Consider the following 20,107-nt stretch of genomic DNA (forward strand, 5'->3'; position numbering starts at 1 on the left):
CCATAGGACAGTTTCCGGATGAACAGCAGACTTAGAAAACTTAAGGCCTTTTAGGAAGGGAACAAAGAGATGAGAAAGGTAAAGACTTGCATTAGTGGCTGCAGAGTAGGCAATGGGAATGGCAATATAAGAGGAACAGAGTTCTAAAAGGTAAACACGTGCAAAAAAAGCAGCATTTAGCTGTTTTGGCGGTGTTCCTTTATCACTGTGAGCATGCAAAAATTTGAGATTTCTGGTTTGGATTGCTGAAGAAGTTTGACCTTAGTATGATTCTACTGAGATATCCGTTTGAAATAACCAAAAGTATAAAAAGTCATATTTTACAGGTTTTGTAAGGGAGCAATTGTTAGTCTCAATGAAAGCAGAAATTTGCAAGTGTTAAACATCTCAAGTTATTTTTGTAACCTTGATCTTGTCTATTTTACTTTTCAGAATAATGTTCATCCTTTCCTTTGAAGTAAATGCTGACTCTGGTTAGTTTTCCAGAAAGAATTCCTATATTATAGTTATAAAGGTTAACTGAAGTTTTACAGGCAAGATACTGTCTACTCTGCAGTGCTACTCTTGTCTATACCCATTTTATTTAGCATATAAGTTCACTTTTGGTCATGGGTAGCATGCAGAAAAGTTTGCCTTGTGTTTATGATCTTAATGGTGATTGCGCATAAATAGATGAATTTGAGATCTCTGAGAACCTGACACCCATACATTACCTTTTCTTTTGTTGTGGTTTTACTGTGTTAGTTTTGTTAATGTCTTCATATATCTGCGTGCGTATAAATGTATACGCACGCACACGCACACACAGAGAATATGCAGAGAGGGAGGGTGAATGTGTATAAGGGCTGCTGGTTGTACAAGCTTATTCAGAATGCACTTAAAATTGCATTGAATTGAGAACTAAAATGAAAAAAGATAGTCAGTTTTATTCAATTTCAAAGAATGTTGATTCAGTCATTTTACGCATGCCAGTCATCAGTAGGATTTTATTTTTATGTATTTCATTTTATTATATTTTGGATCAATATATTGTAACTTGCAATAAAATACCAGAGTGTAAGGTTTAAGTTCTTATGACTCTGCTATGTAGACCTACCTTTCAGATTTTCAGAAACTGTAGATCTCTGGAAGGATCTTTGAGGTGTCCATTCACATGACTGGCAATATAAGGCATGTAATTCACCTTGTTCAGTTATTTTTTTGAAAAGGATGAAAAAAAATTTATTGTGTTTTCCACATGAATAAAAAGTTACTGGCTTGCGTGGTGCTTCTTCACTAGGAGAGCAGTATACCCATAAGAATGTGGTAGTGACTTCAGTTATTTTGAGGAAGAACCACTGCTGAAATAATGTTTAAATAAACCTTGTGCTGCTTGAATTTTTTAAATATAAATGTTTGTACAGAACTAAGAAAAACAAACAAACAAAAAAAACCCAGAAAAGGATATGGAAGTTAGGGATATGGGGTGAAGGGTAACCTCTTGTGTATATATATCACTTAAGCTGCCTGCCAACTATTTTTTTGAATGATTATAATCTTTTGGACAGTGAAGGCTCAGTCTTTTTCCATTCACGTTGTCTTCTAAATGAAAGATTTTACTACTGCTAACAATTGCACATACTCAGTTCGTGTGCCAGATGGAAAGCCTGTAACAATTTTAGACTAAAGGTTGTGTCTAAAAACCTTGTCAGCATTCTGCATCAAATCTTGACCCATTTTAGACAGTATGCTACAATCTGATGCTTTCAAGAGAATAATGCCTTTTTTTTTTTTTGGTTTCTTTTTTTATAGAGTGGAGGAAGGAGTGGAGCTATGTTTCACAAGCATGATCTAAATTTACTTTTCCAAATGCAAAAGAAACTGCACACCAGTACTCATTTAAAATAATTAGCTGTAATGTCAGCATTGGGTCTGAGGTTTTATGGAAAAATAAAGAAGGCATTATTAGTTCTTTTTATATATATATGTAGTGTAAGTTAAGAAACAGGTTTTTTAAAATGAAAACCTAAAGTGTTTTAAATTGTTTTGTTTTTAAAAAATCTTCAGCTTGTTTGTACCAAGAGAGTGGAAATGGTAAGGAGTTGGCTAAGTCCTTGCTGAATGAGATGAGAATTGTCTCTACTTTTTCAGTACATTGAGGTTTAAAATGAGTATTAGATACAGTCCTGTTAATTTTGGCAGATTTTAGCCATGAATACACTAGATCATTGCAATTCAATAATGAATCGGTATTTAGTGGGAGTGTCTATCAATAAAAAGTTAGAAAATGATTTTGTATAAAGTGAGCATTGGGAGCTTTACATTTCCTAAAAGGTAACCAAGAGTAAAACGTTCCCTTTTGTAGTCAGAATTTCCAGCCCCCTCAAAAAACACAGGGAAGAGAAAAGGGGGGGGGGGGGGGGGGAAGGAAAAAAATGTATGGGAATGTTTCTCAAAATAGTACATAATTTTTAATTTTTTCCATGTGTTTTCAGCACAATACAACATTACTTGCTTTATGTATATACATGCATACATATTTTTTAAGAGGATCTGAAATACTATTTTATGCTCCAGAGAACATCAACGTTTGAAATATTTTTAGGATACTCAGTCTTATGCATGCTTCAGTACTGTGGTAGGGAGACAATAGCTTAGTATTTAAACATCTGAGTGGCTTTAAGAACACTAGAATTGCATTGTGCTTTCTTAAAACTAATCTGAATTTAATGGAAGTATGTGCCATACAGTGACTGATTTGTTTCGAAGCCAATCATAAATTTATGCTCTTCCAAAGCATGGCCATCGAGAAGAGGCGGGAAGAAAAAAAAAAAAAGTCGTTAATTTTTACGAAATTCAGGCCATTTGAAGGGGCTTGTATGCAATTCATATCTTTTGATACATTCTTGTCCAAAAACCTCAACCACCAAAAGGTTTCCATGTTCTATAGTTTCCCGTTTATATAGAAAAGATAATCAGTATTTCAGTATTTAAAGTTTATTCACAAATCTGTCTGTATTTATATTTCAGATGCTGCCTTTGCATCTTTTGCCTTTATATATAATAATGTGTGCAGGTTTTTTCCAGGGAATTATATAGGCATCATAACATAACCATGTTGGTAGATAATCTGTCATTTACATGAAAATTAACATATGGACAATTAAATAAAGTCTTTTTAATTGGTGAAAAGATTGTGTTTGGTGACAAAACTAAGTAACATCCTTTAGTGGAATGACCATCAAGGTTTTAAAAATATTTGCTATGGAGTCTTTTTACAGAGGTCTCTCTCTCTCTCTCTCTTTTTTTTTTTTTTTTTTTTTTTTTTTAGGCCATATTAAGTGTGACCCATGATTAACTTAAAAACAAAAAGGAAAATGGCTGTATTGCACTATTTTAAATTGTGCCAATTCTTTGACAAGATGTGTTCAGCATATGATGGAGGTTTTTGAGGGAAGAATGTTCTGAGAATCAAGAAATGCAAAAAGGTTTTCAGAACTGTCATTAAAAAACAGGACATCAGTACAATTTTGAACTATTTTACTAAATCAAAATTTTTTTGATAGAAGACATTGTATCTTACTTGGGAAATCTAAAATAGACTTTTTCTTTGTTTTTCATTGTCCTGAGAAATAGTATGAAACATTTTTCTTTCCCTCTGGAGAAAATAGCCTGAGACATCAAGGTTGTCATATTCTAGCAGAGAATGAAAAGGCATGACTTAAACAATGCTATTTTCTGTAATGCCATCTGTTTCATCTCACACTGCCCAGGACATTTGTTTTCTTTATCAGCAAAGACAAGACAGGTATCTTTAGTAGCCCTCATGTGGAGGCTGTCAAAGTAGGTACTTTAGTGCCACCTTTGAAAGTATCTCAAAGTACAGCGTGGTTCTAGCCATAATGTGTTTCCTGCAGAGGCAGCTTCAGTTACCTGTCTGGTAAAGCCTGGCTGCTGCTCAGTGGATCACAGCAATGCCAGTGGGAGGCAGGATTTGCGCAGAGAATGAGGGAAAGAGGAGGTGGCGTGAATCAAAGACTGAGTGGTGGAATTTCGCCAGATCCTTAAAATTGTATCCTAAAATGTATCTTACAGAAACATCTGTAAGATGTAGCTGGTTACAGATAGGTACTGGTCAAGAGGAAAAGAAAAACCAGCTACTGAATGGTTTGCTTGAGTCCTTTGGAGTACTCCTGACGCTAAGCAGTTGAGACCTTTTCTAGACCTAGTGAGTTTGATTTTTAAAACCGGTACTTGATAGGTTTAGGCTGAATTTAATTTCTAACTGCTTCAATGATCAGAACAGGTTGAGAACATTCTCCACAACCTTCCATTACAGCATTAGTATCTCACAGTTTCAGTTGCATTTAGTTGGTTTAATGATGGGGAGTATTTTATATCATGATATTAAAAATTGGAAATTGAAACAGAGGTTTACTTAACCAAGGTCACATAGAAAGTCTAATGAAGCAGAAAGTGAAGCCAAAGGGCATATCCCTGATGCAATTAGCTTGATGTTGTATCCCTGAATGACTGTCAGTGAAATACCTCAGGTACTGAAATGCATGTCAGTGCAAAGCTGCACCTGGCCCCATAGGAAGAAAAGCCAAATATCCCTAGAGAAACTTTTTCCTCATGAGGCTGGACTGTTTTTGAGATATTAGCTACCAGCTTTGCATTATCCTATCTAGAAATTCCTGATCACTCACAACCCATTCTGCTGTCTTAATATGGCACTGCCCTGTAACATGATAAGCTTAAGGTCCTTACTTCATCAACTTGGGACCCTGAGCACTAAGGTATTCTTGTCCTTGTTGTGTCCTGTAATGATTCTCGTTTGCAGGATATATTCAGATTGATAATTTGATCCATTGGATATGTTTATTTCTCGAACATGTCTGTGTTGAAATCAAGTAAGAACAGTTCAGATTTTGTTTAAATGGAGCTATTAAATATATAAATTAGTGTGGGACTTCAACAAAATTACATTTATTTAATTTCTTTTTTTTGTTATAGTGACATATCTATTAGAGCAGCAATGTGTCATCTTCTGACAACTGTGTTGAAGTGATGTTGAGACATTCTGATTGTAGTCCCCTCCTCCATTTTCACCTAAAAATTTCTGAGAACTTCTACAGCACCTGTGTAAAGCTGGAACAAAGTCTCAGAACTATATGAAAGAGTAATAACACAGCAGTCAAGGGAATAGAAGCTAAGAAATGTCAGAGTCACTGCAGTGCGAGTACATGGGGGTGTGTACATATGTGTATATGTTAGTCTAGCCAGTACTTTACATTAACCATCACCATGTAGTTTCTCTAACACTTCTGGACTTTCTGGTCCAGAAAGCACTTTAGCTTCCCAGACTGAATTTTTTTCTCTTGTTATGTCCATAGTTTTATTTAAAAGTTTAAATGCAAATGGTAGAGCCGTTTCCTTGAAAGACATTAGAAGAAAAATATTCTTAATAGTTTTGAAATGGTTCCAGCTGGTTATCTGCAAAGCTCTGATATTCCTGTGGCATTGAAGAAAAGTTTACAATTTAGAAGATTGGACCCTTTTTCAGTGAAAAGCATTTCAGACTGCAAATAGTGTACACGTTTTCTTTTTTTAACTTGTGGGACCTTTAGCACACACCAATAGTATTCTTACTTCTAAAAATCTAGGCATTGTGACTGGTGAATATACTTCCAGTTCTCTACAGCTTTCTCGTATGGAATGAACATGGAAGTTTAATTGAAGAATTACAGTAACAAGTAATAATAATCAGTAAGACCCTGCTGCTCTTGATCTAGACAGTAAATTAGTTAAAGACAGTAGATTCCTTTGCTGATTCTGTTGACATTGGAGTCCTTACTCTGGAGGCAGAAATTATAATTTACAGATGTTATGGTTTAAAGTTACTGACAAATAACTCTAACATGTCATCTGTGTTAGAAACAGAACCCAAATACGTAAAGAAGTTTATAACTTTAAAGTACATGGTTTTTCAGAATGTGCCAAATCCTTTATGACTCTGGAGATGGTTATCGCTAATTCTGTTTCTGTCAAAACGTTACATTCATGTTTTCTGACAAGCAATATTCACTTGTGTAGCCAATAGATGTGGATCATCAGAATTTATTCTGCAAAAAGCTGAACTGTTTGGAATGTGAATAGTCCTACAATTATTGGAAAAAATGTGTCTTCTCAGTCTTGAGTACTGAATATTTGATATCCTGTTTATTTTTGAGATATCAAAATGACTGACCTAAGAGTGTTTTGTTTGATGTACCTCAGTGGAACTCACTCATGGAAACTGCCAGTGAAGCTAAACAACTGCTGTGCACCAGTATGAACACTTCCAAAATCATTAAAAGGGAATGGGAGAAAAATTCTTACAAAGCTACTTCTCCCACTGTTGTCCTAATCCTCAAGGAAAGTCTGCAAAGTGCATTTGAAAGACAAGCATGGGAATGAAAGTCAAAAATCTATTAGATCTTAAAACTCATGAACTCAGTTGTTTTATATCACATAAGTTTCTTGTCCACTTCAGCTAATGCCACCATTTTAGCACCTTCCCCTTTAGTGGGAGAAAAAAAGGAATAATTAAAAAAAAAAAAAAAAATTAACAAATCTCGCTCCCCTCTACTGGACTTAAACTCCTTTTCTTCTCAGCTGGTCTGATAAACATACCTAATTTCAACTCAGCATGATGGTTTTCAGCTTTCCTAAATCAGTGAACACTGCTGCCTTTATTTCAAGGTTGAACAGTGGCTTTTGCTTCGTAAGCTTGTAACTCGTTTCCAGCATTGTCAGTAGATGTAACAAAAGATGCTGATCCTTGTGTAAACCTTGCCTTACTGGCTTCAGTGCTGCTTGTAGTAATGCTAATATCAACATACGACACGATTACATCATGCAGATAGCATTCATTTTACTGACAGAACATACTCTTTCTAGATGGGTTGGTCGGTTCTTTGTTTCGTTCCTCAGAATAAATGAGGGGTGTGAAGGCTCCTAGAACCACTTTATGACAGTCCAAGGGCTTTGACTTAATAGCACATAAGAACCTCAAAGTATGCAAAAATAATGAAGGTTATTATTTCTCTGTGATGGAAGTAAAGGGGTGATACAGGAATCCTTGGAAATAAGAGGAAAAACTCCAACCTAGAAGTTCTTTAGATGCAGTTTAGACCATATTTATTGTAACATCCTTTGGGGCTATTCTAACCTATTAGGTAGTTTTGAGTTTGTGTAAACAGTGCACATATAAGTATATTTAAAAGAAGTGCAGCATATAGGTGATTTTCAATACCTGTGTTAGAGAATTTTTGGATTGCTTAAAACCCCTGGTAAATTTAAGAACTAAATTTTAAGTTAACTTTCTTAAGGTGTACTTACCTGCTGTGGGTTCAGTTTGGACCAGTGAGATTTGATAACTGATTTTCTTAAATACAGTGTTTAAAGTCTTGCATCAATGTTTTGGACCTTCAAATGTGGGTTCAGTATCTCACCTCATTTATTTGGTGCATGAAATAAAAAAGCCCTGGGGCTCGCTCTTATCATTTCTAAGGTTACTGAAGGTGGCTAGTAAGTAATCGCAGGATTATTCAGTTCGAAGCTGATGCAGAACATCACTTGTCCAACCTCCTGTGCAAAGTAGGGTCAGCTATGAGCTCAGACCAGGCTGCTAAGGGCTTTATTCAGTTGGGTTTTGAGAGTCCCCAAGGATGGAGACTCCACAGCCTCTGGGCAACCTGCCCACCACCTGACTGTCATGGCATGAAAATGTTTTTCCTATATCCTATATCCGAACTTCTCTGTTTCAAGACAAGCCTGTTGTCTCGCTTCATCCCATCATGCAGCGCTGTGAAGAGCCTGCCTCTGCTTTCTTAATACACTCCCTGTACAGCTGAGCAGGCTGCTGTTAGGACCGCCGGAGCCACCCGCTCTCCAGGCTGAACCGGCCCAGCTCCCTCAGCCTCTCCTCACGGGGCAGGTGCTCCAGCCCCGGACCGTCGTGGCGGCCCTCTGCTGAACTCGCGACGGTCGATCTGTCCTTCTTCTCTTGGGGAGCAACAGAGCTGGACGCGGTCTTCCAGGCCGGATCTCAGAAGCGCCGAGCAGAGGGGACGACCCCTCTCCTCCCGCGAGCGGAGCCGCCGGCCGCGTCCCCGTCGGTACGTCCCGGGAGGCCGCCGGCCGTCTCTGCTGCCAGGGCACCGCTGGCTCGTGCCCGGCTCGCTGCCCACCAGGCCCCGGGGCCTTTCGGCAGAGCTGCTCCCCAGGCAGGCGGGCAGGCAGGCCGGCCCCAGCCCGTGTGGCCGCCGGGGCTCGTCCTCCCCGCGGCGGGGCTCTGCCTCCGGCCCTGCTCAGCGTCACCGGGCTCCGGGTGGCCCCTTCCCTCGGCCTGGCTGGGTCCCTCGGTACGGTAGCCCCTGCCCTGCAAATTGGTGTCATCTGCAAACTTGGTCTAATCCACCTGCTTTTGTCCTTTTCTTGAAGGCTCCAGTCTTCCTCTCTGTTCCCCATTTGAACTTCAACTTCTACCTACTGCGTACTTGAACCCGTCTAGACTACGTGGCCATCTCTTAGTGTTAATCCAGCCAGATCGTAGTCTCCAGGGAAATCTTTAGTCACTGCATTGGATGTTGGCTTCGGTGTCATTCCCTGTAATTCATTTGGGTTTGTGCCATCCCCTTGCTTGCTGCCGAGCCTTCCCTGGATTGCGTAGTTTGAACAATACCCTGTCTTGACCAAAACAGCGGTCCTTCCATATTTTTGTGACTAAATTGAAAACAAGTTTGTCAAGGGGTTGCCACAGCAATCAGCAGTGTTGCTTATTAACAACTGCTAACATGCAAGCATTTGCTTATTTAGAAAATAGCACATAACATTTTTCATCAAGCTTTTCAGTAATACGTCAATATCCCTGTCAGAAATTTTGAAATGTTACAATGTTAATGTTAGTGGATACTACTGTTGCATTCCTCTGTTACACAACTGCTAAATTTTGTAGTTCTCTTAAGCAGTTACTAGACTTTAGGCATCACTCCAATTATGCTTTTCCTTGGCTGCTGGCTTCCTCACGTTGAATTCAGATTTCCAAGACTGTTAGATTAAAAGTCACTTTTCATAAGTGGTGTACAAATTTTAAATAGTGGTCAGTCAGTTGTTAGACAAGGCTAAATTTAATATTAAATGCCACTAATATAAGCCAGAAATATTTGAAATAACATAGTTTTGCAGTCAATCTTTGAATATAGAAGACTGCTATTTACACGTTTACCGTATCTAAGGTATATCCTTGAAGTTACACTAAATGTCAGAATTATTTTTTTAAATACCCATTTGGTTCATCTTTCAGCAAGAACAGTATTCTCTATGCTCACTGGTTTTTTTAAACTTTTTGAAGTTTATGAGAAGGGGTACACCAGAATGCTGATAAGAGTAGGCAAGTGATATCTCTGCGGCGGCAGCTTTCTACAAGATTCTTTTTTTTTAAACAGAAGATTGCTACTAATACTTCTATCAAAAGTAGTTTTATTTTTAAAGATGGCTGGTTTTCTTTCATAACATGACAAAATGACTGTCAATTTTACGACTATAGATCAATTTAAAATGTTTTCATTATCAACTACTTTATATTTATCAATTCCTAAAACTTTTTTGCATAAATATGAGTTCAAGATGAATGTTGATTTAGACTGTTTATTTTTCATAGAACAAAAATCTCCTTTAAGTACTAGAATTTTTGGTTTGAAGAATCTTCAAGAACAGTACTGTATGAGCAAGTGATGCTTCTTTAATGGCCTCCTTCTAGATTAATTTTTTTTTTTTTTTTTTTTTTTTTTTTTTGCCACTGGGGGGAGCAGAAGACTGTCACAGGCTTCAGGGAATGGAATAAGAGCATTTGTCTTCTGTTTCAGAAGATTCAGGTCTTAGTTCTGAGCTGTGGGAGACTGTGGGTCCTTCATGTCTGGCACATGCTTGAAAACCTGTTTTACAGTGAATAAAATCCCTAGGTAATCAGGTTTCATGATTGCTTTTTTTCCCAAATAGTTACATTCTGAATTTGGACTGGATTAAACGTGAAGCATATTTTAGAAATGGAAGAGAAGAAAATATCCTCTACATTATTACTATTATGAAGAGTAGATTGTGACTGGCGTTGGCTTAAGTAGAGTGCTAAAATTCTTCTCTGAAACTTTTTGTTGCAGCTGTGCCTAACAGCAAGCTCCCTCTCAGCATGAAAGTGCAATGTAAATGACTACGTCACTTGGATTGGGGTGGTTTGCTTTAATAGAAGATTCTGTAGCTGAGAAATTTGTATTATTTTTTTTTAAATTAACATGCATATGGCTGTTGCTTTAACTAGATGTTTGCTTTAATCCTGGTCTTCCAGAAGTAAATCTAAAAATATTGTTTCCTTCCTCTAAAAGCTTTGGAAAGGAGGAAACAAATTCATTTTCATTGTTTCTTTTAATTTTAAATGCATAGAATCAAAGGCTGAATACATGTAGGGTACTATAAACATGTTATTTTAGAAAGACTAGCAACTCTAAATGCTGACTGTTCATTCCCAAGCTTATTTAAGGTTCTTTGTCAGTGTTTATATGTCACTGTAATTGAGAAGAAGTGTCCCACAGGCTGTTGCAGCCTTGCCTTCCCTGCTAAGGTTGCTGGACTGGTAATGTTCGTGCTGCATGCAGGTTCTATAACATATCTTTAACCTGTTTGATATTTGGGGCAGAACAAGACATGCCAGTTGCAAGCCCAGGTTGGGTTTTCCCTTTGGAAAAACTTGTTCTGTCTGTTCTGCCAACAGCAAGCAGTCAAAATTCCTACTTCAAAATTCATTAATATTTTTGTTCATGGTATACAGAGCTTAAACTAAACAGAACAAGCTTAAGGAAATGCTAGAGCAACACATCAGTGCTGTCATAGATTTACAGCAATTTTGTGAAATTTCATGGGTATAGCAGAAATGGCAGAAGTAGCAGAAGACAGCCAGTAGGTCCTGGAGCATACCAGCAACCTGGGTTTGGTTCCTATGGGGTCATTTGTTGTTCCACCTCCTCTTTCTTGTTTTGAGAGATATAAGCTGCCTCAAGACCTTTCGCCCTCACTTTTTTTTTTTTTTTTTTTTTAATAGGACATTCAGTTATAAATTATTTTCTGACCAGTGTTTGAAACAGCTATGGATTCTTATTCTAGGAACATAACCATCTGAGGGGACTGAGTGAGCTGGCAGATGTCACCGTGAGACAGTTTTCTTTTATCAGTGTGGATAACCCTGATGACTAGAAAAAGGCAAACATTACTGTTTTCAAAAGAAGAGCAAGAGAGAATCCAGGGAACTAAACACTGCTCAGCTTTACCTCTTTTACTGGGAATATTATGGGGCAAATTCCCATAGAAACTATTTCTAGGCTTGTGGAGGACTGGAAGGTAATTGGAAACAGCCAGCACGGTTGTATCAAGGAAAAATTGGTTGCTTGACCAATCTGACTACTTTCTACGACGACTGCCTCTTCAAGTGAGTGGAAGCCACTTACCTTTAGCAAGACTTTTGGTGTAGTTTCATGTAGTTTCCTTGTATCCAAATGAGGGGGTATAGATTGAACGAACAGACTACAAGGTGGGTGAAAAACTGATTGCACCATTGGGCTTAAAGAGTAGCAATCAATAGTTTGAAGTTTTAAATGAGTGGCTGTTTACAAGAAGTCTTTCTTGCAGTTGATACTGGGGCTGAAACTATTTTAACACTCCTCAGCAAGTTGGGCAATAAGGCAGAATGCACCATCAGCAAGTTCCTGGATAACGCCACCCTTGGGAGGAGGGATCGGTATGCTGGAGGGCAGGGCGGTCATTCACAGGGACCTCAGCAAACTGGAGGAGTGAGCAGACTGGAACATGCTGAAGTTCAGCAAAGGCAAATGTGCAGGTGGAGGAGCAGCATCCTGGAAAATGGCCTGCAGGTCCTGGTGGACAGCAAGCTGAATGTTAGTGTTATGCTGCAATGATGATTAAGGCTAGCCACATATTGAGCTGCCTTAGCAAGAGTGGTGATTATTCCAGAGATAGTCTCAAAAGTGATGAATTGAGGGGAATAATGTGTCCAGATTTGGTCCTGTCAGTATGACAGAGAGACAGACAAACTGAGTCCAGCACTAGCATGGTTACAGGGCCAGCACATATGATGTACAAGAAGAGGCTGAAAGGGATTGGTGTGTTTCTGCTGAAGAAGAGAAGGTAAAAGCAGGGACATAATTGCATGGGCTTTGTAGAGGAGACAGACTCTTCTCAGAAGTGCACAAAGAAAGGGCAAGAGGCAATGGTCATAAATTGCAATGAAGTACATTCTAACAGGTTAAAATAATAATAGTAAAAAAACAAATCAAAAAGCTGTTGAGCACAGAGAGGCTATGGAATCATTATTCTTGAAGATTTTTGAAACTCAACTGGACAAGGGCCTTTGTAACCTGCTCTGGTATAGAATTTATCTCTGAGCATAGGGTTGAACTTGATGACCACAGGGGTCTTGTCCAACTTACATTTTTGTATAAGTCTCGTTTATATGGAAAATCTTTTTGATTTAAGTTTTTTATACAGCATAGCACTTATCCTGAGACTGTCCATAAGACAGCCTGTTGCATTCATCAGAAGCACACTCCCTAAACCAGATGTCTAAAGAACTTAGTAATAACATGAACATAAAGCCCTAAATTCTGTGGAAAATATAGATAAGGTTGCCATGTGGTCATCTGTACATATGTGCCCAGAGCAATTTTATTTTCCCCTGCTCCTTTGACCCAGTTAATGTTGTTTTGTCTTTATATTGGCTTGACTGAAAAACAAAATAATTTTTCTTCTTACTTGAAAATAGCAAATTAGGTTTACTGGAATGGTCCATAACTCTCTAGGATAGATAGTATGTTCAACAGTGACAAATTGTGACCAGTTGTCCTACTCTGATTTAGATTTTCAGGATTAATCAGTTTAATTTTTATGATATTAAACTATTGGTTTAAAATGATAGTGCTTCAGCACTGGGTGCTATCTCAGTTTGCAGGCTGTTTAGAAGTGGGGAGTTAGCTTTTTGCTATGAAATGTAACTTTGTTTTTTACTGAAGTTGAAAACTGGAAAATACCAGAAAGTTGGTGTATTTTACTACTAAGTTTTTCTCTTATTCAAAATTAGCCCTTACCTACTGGTAAGCTACCGTGTCTCAAACCTGATAGTTCTGTCTTCCAGCTGCCTTGGTCCTGCTTGTCTTTGTCTTCAGACATCATGTGCTAATGCTTTATCAAATCTTAACTCTGAAATCAGGGCTGGAGGCTATTAATGAAACTTAGATTCTTCTGGAAATAGCACAGCTCCTACAAAGAGAGGCATTAATGCCATGGAACTAACAGGACATTAATTACTTCTATAAAGCTTATCGTATGCTAACAAAAAAGGAGGAAAAGCCTGCCAACTTAATTTCAAGCACTGGGTCAATTTTGTACATGAACAGTGCAAGCAAGAAAGGGAAGCATAGTCTCTAGTATTGACCACTTAACACGTGACTAATGGTAAAACTCTTCAATTTTCCAACTGATTTCTGGATTGTTAACTTTTGGCTTCAAGTTTCATATTCCATACCTTTCTGGAAACACCTCTGCTCAGGTTTTGCACTCCAGACTTTTGCCATTCTAAGTGTGACAGGTGAAATTGTTTCAAAATAGGTCACTTGCCTTAAGGGTTACCATTTCTGGACTTTGAAGCCAACCTCTTTCTGACACAGAAAAGTTATGATCTCACCCATTAAGACGACCAACCTCATTTTAAAACTCTTTATTTCCAATTTACATATCTCAGACAATTTTCATCTGTTTGTTCTAGCCTCAAGTGTTATTTACCTTTCCTATTTCCTTTTCCTGCTTTACTTATACTTAGCATCATCTTTATGTAGTGTAGTCCTGTCCTACTTCATACTTCTTGGCCAGGTGAGCCTTATTCCTGTTTTCTTCTCTCTTAGAGTGAATGGTCATGTTGGTAAACTTTTATTTTTGTTCTAGTTTAGAGTAATAGGTATAATTAATTGGCATACGTACATTACTTAATCATATCCTGATTCTGCTGTTCTTCAACCTTTCTCAGGCTATGGACCCATTAGAAAAGGGACAAAAAAAGTCCGTGGGAAGTGCAGACTTCTCCATTTTTTACTATAGAAGTAGCCACAGGACACAGAGGTAGAGATCTCAGGTTAGAACCATCTGCATGCATACAGGATGCCATTCACTTTCTTATCTTTTTTTTAACAGATATTTTGTTAGTTAAGGGTATGACCTTACATTTGTACTCCTGAATTTTGTTCTACCATTGTTGGTCCTTTCTCTTGTTTATCCATTTCTTTCTGTATGAAACTCATCTATTTCTTATACTTTATCAAATATAGCTCATATATCTGATGATGCCCCTTGGCTTTGTCACCAGCAGACTTCATTATGTATGCCTTTCTTCTTAGTTACTAATGAAAACACTAATTTTAACTTAGTCCTCTGAACAGGATTGAATTCTGGTAGTAGTCTTCTGTGCATCAGTTGGTTCCTGGTTTTGTACTTGGCTGCTACTCTTGAACCAGTTTCTTCTCTACCCCAGTGGCAGCCTGTTCCCATGCATTTGTTTCTATTAGTTCATTCTGCCTTCCAGCTCCCATGGTTGATACTGTTCACACTGAAAACTGAGGAGGAATATTACTCAGGTTTTGGTCCCTATCTCTGCTAACTCCCATTCTAACCCCTTTCTGACTGCATACCAGTTCTGTGGGTGGGGTTGGTGTGTTTGTTTTGGGTTTGGTTTTTTTTTCCCCCCAGTCTTCTTTCTATCAGAAGAGTGTTTTTAGTGTCTAACTTGAATTGCCATTTCTTTACTTTGAAGGCCTGTGTGTTCTTTCTGGTTTGTTCCTTTATCCTTTCCTTAGAATTTCTGATCTTACTCATGCTGGATCATTTTTAAAAAGTAGTGATTTATCTTGTGAATTTGGAACCTTTTGCTGCAAGATTCTTCTCTTTATAGGTTGCAGATAACTTCACTAATTATAACGTCAAAAAATTTCAGGCCTCTTCTGTAGCGAAAGGCTTGCACTGCCCTCAGTCTAGTTGACTGAAGGCAGTACTTTCCCACACAGTGCCCCCGTTGATTACTAACCAGCTCTAAACTAACATACAGTTGGTTCAGGACTGTTGAAAATCTGTGGGCTGTCATATTTAAAGATACGTGACATTAATTTGAAAATATTCATAAAGATAATCTTTGATGTTTATGATTTTAATATGAAAGCTCTCTGTCTGTACTCTAGTCTAAATTTTGGAATTTGTATAAGACCCCAGCCATCCCTGCAACTTCAACTCTAGTTTTTACTTTTGCAAAAGTGCATTTTACATACCACGTAACTTATTCATGCTGTTCATCTCCTTTTTGCTTTATACTTTTAAAGTAGAACGTTAGTCCATGGTTTTTCTTTCCTGTATAGAAATTTCCTTCAGTACCTCTGTTATGATCATTCCTTTCTTTTCTGTGGTGTTATTCACAGTGCGTATAGCTTCACATCCTGCATTAGTAGTTTGGATGCATCTATTTCAGTGTCAAAGTTCCCGATCTTAACATACAAGGATTACATTTTTTCTATTTTTTTTTTTCTTTTAATCCAGTTTCCTAGCCTTTTGTTCACAATGGAATTAGGCAAGTGCTTTCTGAGGATCTTTGATTAGAGTCCATTGTGCTTCCGTTTAATCCCTGTGACTGGGACAAGGCATGCGGGATGAGAGAAAGGATAGTGGGGCAAATGTTGGGGCAGAAGGAGGTCAAGACAGTGAGAAAGGTGGCCCAGCTGAGGGCCACCATGTGGAGTCGGGAACTTCTCGGCTGGATTAGCTGGAGACTTGTAGAGAGATGCTTAGTGCTGTGGTGGTCTGTGCTAGTCTTTGCTCTTCCCCTCCAACTCAGGAAGTGTTTTATGAATATTGCTGCAACAAATAAAAACTTTGCAAGTTTAAGGTAAATTAGAAGAGCGTATTTAGATAACAGAGCCAGCATCTGTTCTTCTTCAGTTTTTCTGACTGTAACATGTTGTCCAACCTCGTGATGTGCTCTTAAAAATCTTTACTATTAGCTCCTGTTGAAACTTAATCGTGTTGTTAAATGTTTTGTCTTCCATCATCTAGAGGTAGAGATTTTATTGGTAGAAAAGAGTCAGTAATTTGGAGCTGCAGTAACATTTCAGAAGTATGTGACATCACTCTGGTATCAGCTTTCTCGGAGGCTAGCAATCCTGACAGCTAAGTTGCTTTTTCTCTGGGTCGGGGTTGTGCAGTATTCACTGGGGAGCAGCTTCCAAGAGAAAAGGGTTGTACCTCACGTCCTTATGTGTTTTTTGTTGTTTGTGTGTCAAGCTTTTTGTAAAGAATGAATTTCCCCGGAGACTGGTGAGTAATTCTTATACGTTTTAACAACTGTTTTTCTTTAGACATAAAGCATTTCTTCCTCCTTTGGAAAAACACTTTTTTTTTTTCTTTTTTTAATCCAGCATTCAATAATTCACAATATATTCAAAATAGCACACAACATTTATAAAATTCAAGTTAAGATTTTAAATAGAAACCTAATTTTAGGTAGAAATTAAGTGTTTACTGGTTTATTACTTCCTGTAACTGTGTATAACTTCCAAGATTTTTATTCAGACATGCTTGTCTACTAGATCATATGTCTAAGAGATTGAATGTAGCAGGAATTTGAGCTTTTTTAATTAGCTTGCAACACTGAATGGGAAGTACTCTCCAAATAGACACTTGTAAGTTGCTTATTTTAATATACAGCTCATACGGCAACGTTAATAGATGACCATCTTTCAAATGTTATTTTGGGGGTTGTATATGTGTGTAGGGGGGACCAAATGGAAAAACAGATGCATTTCCAGTTAGTGTATGTATCTGTATGTGTATCATCTGCCAAGCTGTATGTTTATTTCTATATGAATGTCATATACTGAGCTGCAAAATCTGTCAGCATAAAAATTATTTAGGAAAAAAACCAAACCCAACCCACAAAACTGTATCTGGTTGTAGCTTAAGTTTTAAATAACTGAAATACACTTTAGTTTCCACTTCATGGTAACTGTTTTCTCATCGCAGAAGAAATATAAAATACATGCCTTCTTTTCTCCTCCCTAGCACTTAAAGGTCTAATTGTAAAAGTACTGCAATACTATGACATTCAGAAGCCTTGGCAGATTCCAATTTTGAAAGGGTTTTTATTTTAGTATGCTAATAATCTTCTATATTATAGGTAGAAAATTACAGCATACCTATCTACACAGAGGTATTTTGCAAGGGAAGCCCAGGGTTTTGCTGTGTCACTTTGGTTTTGGTTTCTTTTGGTGTTTTCTTTAAGGATGACAAGTCTTGATGAATGAACACATGCAAAAATATCTTATTCATCTGTTTGAAGATTCTGGGGAGTAGTGAAACTCATCTTGGTAAAAGTTAGATATTGATTTCCAGCAGGAAATCATTTCCAGACTGAATTTAGATGGGTCTGAATCAGAGCTGTGGGTAGCTATGTGGATGTGATAAGCTAGCTTTCAGAAGCCTGTGCTTAGGATAATTTAATTAATGAGTCAACTGACAATTTTTATGATACAGTGGTGTGGTGATGATATATTGCATGTACAGAATTGATATAATATTTATGATTTATGTGATACGGCAGATTACTGTTAGCATAGAAATTCCTTTGTAGCTCTGACTCTTTATGTAGATGGTTGGCTTCCAACCCAGAACTAAAAGCAATGAGCTGTAGGAAATGCTTTTTAAATTATATTGTCACTAATAGAACTATTTTCTATGTCATTATAGTTTCCAAATAAATTTTAATGTTGAATTTAGATAAATTTTAATGGTTCATTTTAGTGACATGTTTATCATACCTACTTGGCTTTATTTTTAAAGCTTGATAAGTTAAATTTTATTACCAGTTTTATCACTGTTGTTTTTAGTGTAATTTGGGCTTACCCGAAATAGGTTTTTATAGGCAGTTATATCAGACTGTCTTCAAAGATGTTGAAAGTGTTGTGCTTTTTGATATATGTAAACCCTATTGAATGTACTATTAAATGGAAAGGAATAGAGAAATTATACACGAATATGAGGTGCTAGTAGCATTTTAGGTTAGGAGTCATATAAGTTGAATGACACAAATAGCTATTTTCTTGTTCTGTTGACTGGAATTTAGGACTGTGCGTAAACTTCTAATTTGCTGCTTTTCTTTACCGAAAGAGAATATGCAGCTATACTTTTTAAATTCATCAGGATAACTTGTTTAGATCCTTTCCAGGAAAGAAAAGGCAGTGGAATGAGACAGGCCTTTCTTAAATATAGGTCTAAAAAAAAAAATACTACATCAGCTAGCTTTATCACGTAATTGTTAATAAGAAACTTTCTGGTTTTGTTGGTTAACTGAATAGAGCCATAGTTAGTTTGAGTTAGTATGGTGATGGCTGGAATTTTCCAGTTACTTTTTCCTACCTATAGGAGTAACAGTCTTGCTCATAAGTTTCCCATTTTCTTGCAGGATTAGGGTTTGTTTTTTTTAAGGAGAAAAGGATACAGTTTAAATATGAGCAAGTGTTTATTTAAACCTGGAAGTAGATCTTATTTGAAATGTGTGGCTAGCTAATATAGGCTAAAAGAGGAATATATTGATGTATTTAAAGGTATATGTCACCAAGCCAAGTGACTGAAAGGAACTTCTGGCTTTGCTTCTAAACTGAGCCAGTTGTATCAGTCAGTTTTATTGGGGGAGAGGGGGGCAGAGAGCGGGGTTAAATATGTTTCTTCTGGTACTGAAACTCCTATTTTATCTAAATAATATGATCCCTAAAGGAACACAAACTGAAGATTCAGTGTGATCTATATTTTCCCTTATCTGGCTTTAGAAACAAATTTTCTTCATGAAAAGAGTGAAAGCTATCTTTCTGCCAGAAATTTTAAAAAGCTTAAAGCATGGTGTTTATTTTTGGGGGGGTGGAGAGAGGAAGGGGCAAATTTCTGATTTCATCTGAGCAGTGAAATAGTTTAGAGCAATGATCATTGAACAAATTCTTCACCTCAAAATACCTTCTGCCTAATGAGGAAAAGTATGAACAACATTCATGGCAAGACATCACCACTTGTTCACACTTGCTTTTGGTGAAGCTGATGAATTTATTGCTTGGCCTGAACATTTTATTTGATTTGTCTCATACATTGATCTGTTTTCATCTTCTAGAATGTTCTTTTTTCACAAAATACTGAAAATGCTTGTTTTGTGAAGACCGTGTTTACTTCTATAAAATACGTACTATGGGATCAAACTTTTAGCTTAGCATTAAATCATTAAAAACTTAGTTCTGTAACAATATCAATCATTTTCAGGGTTGGAACTATCCAAGTAAAAGAGAGAATAAATTTTATCTGAAGTTGATCTACCAATTCATATTTTGGCTTGTGCATTTTCTGCTCCTTTAAAATGCATAAAGTAGGTTGAATTGTTTGATTTGGATGTTTTTGCCTCAATTATCACCAGGGAAAGGGCATGAAGAGGGAGGAGACCATGGCAAGTTTTTTTCCTGACTGTCATTGGCAGAGCATTTTCAGACTCCCTGCCTGAGGCAGCCAGGGAACAGGAACAAATTGAGTGTTAGCACACCCTGCAGTCAACGGACATCTGGAAACTTCCCAGCCTAAGGCAATAATACGGCCAAACTCCCTGCATTCATACTGCATGGAAGAGTTATTCAAGTGGCATTTTGTTTTCAACATGCAAGACTTACTTTTGTGCCCATTTTTCATGTGGAATGAGAAACTGCTGGTGAACTGTCGGTTCTCCCCCCTCCCCAACCTTCCACTGTTAAAATTCCTGACCCTTGCTTTATGAGACTCATATGGGATAGAAGGAGAATTAATAGTATTCACAAATAGTAGTTAATTCTACCCAGCAAAGACCTGGGTTGTGGAGTTGTTGTCTTTAAAGTTGGTGTTGCTTTGTGATCTCTCGATTCTTATTGAATGTCAGTCCTAAACATATACAGAAAGATTTGCAAAGGCTGTGTCTTCAAATGAC

The 20,107-nt window shown here is 37.5% G+C and overlaps 1 protein-coding gene across 4 annotated transcripts in view; it reads left to right on the plus strand.

Moving 5' to 3' along the window:
* PLEKHA5 (pleckstrin homology domain containing A5) overlaps positions 1-20,107 on the plus strand; it is a 167,956-nt gene that overhangs the window by 57,868 nt on the left and 89,981 nt on the right. The window contains exon 1 of one of the 4 annotated variants that reach the window (XM_030040661.2): positions 16,337-16,434. The exons of the other annotated variants lie outside the window; for them this stretch is intronic. Within the exon in view, the coding sequence (XP_029896521.1) occupies positions 16,415-16,434 (20 nt within the window). The 5' untranslated portion in view covers positions 16,337-16,414. Of the gene's footprint in view, positions 1-16,336; positions 16,435-20,107 lie in introns of those variants that run through there. 4 annotated transcript variants of the gene reach the window in all.

Source organism: Aquila chrysaetos, chromosome 17 (genome assembly GCF_900496995.4).
Source record: "Aquila chrysaetos chrysaetos chromosome 17, bAquChr1.4, whole genome shotgun sequence".
NCBI lineage: Eukaryota > Metazoa > Chordata > Aves > Accipitriformes > Accipitridae > Aquila > Aquila chrysaetos.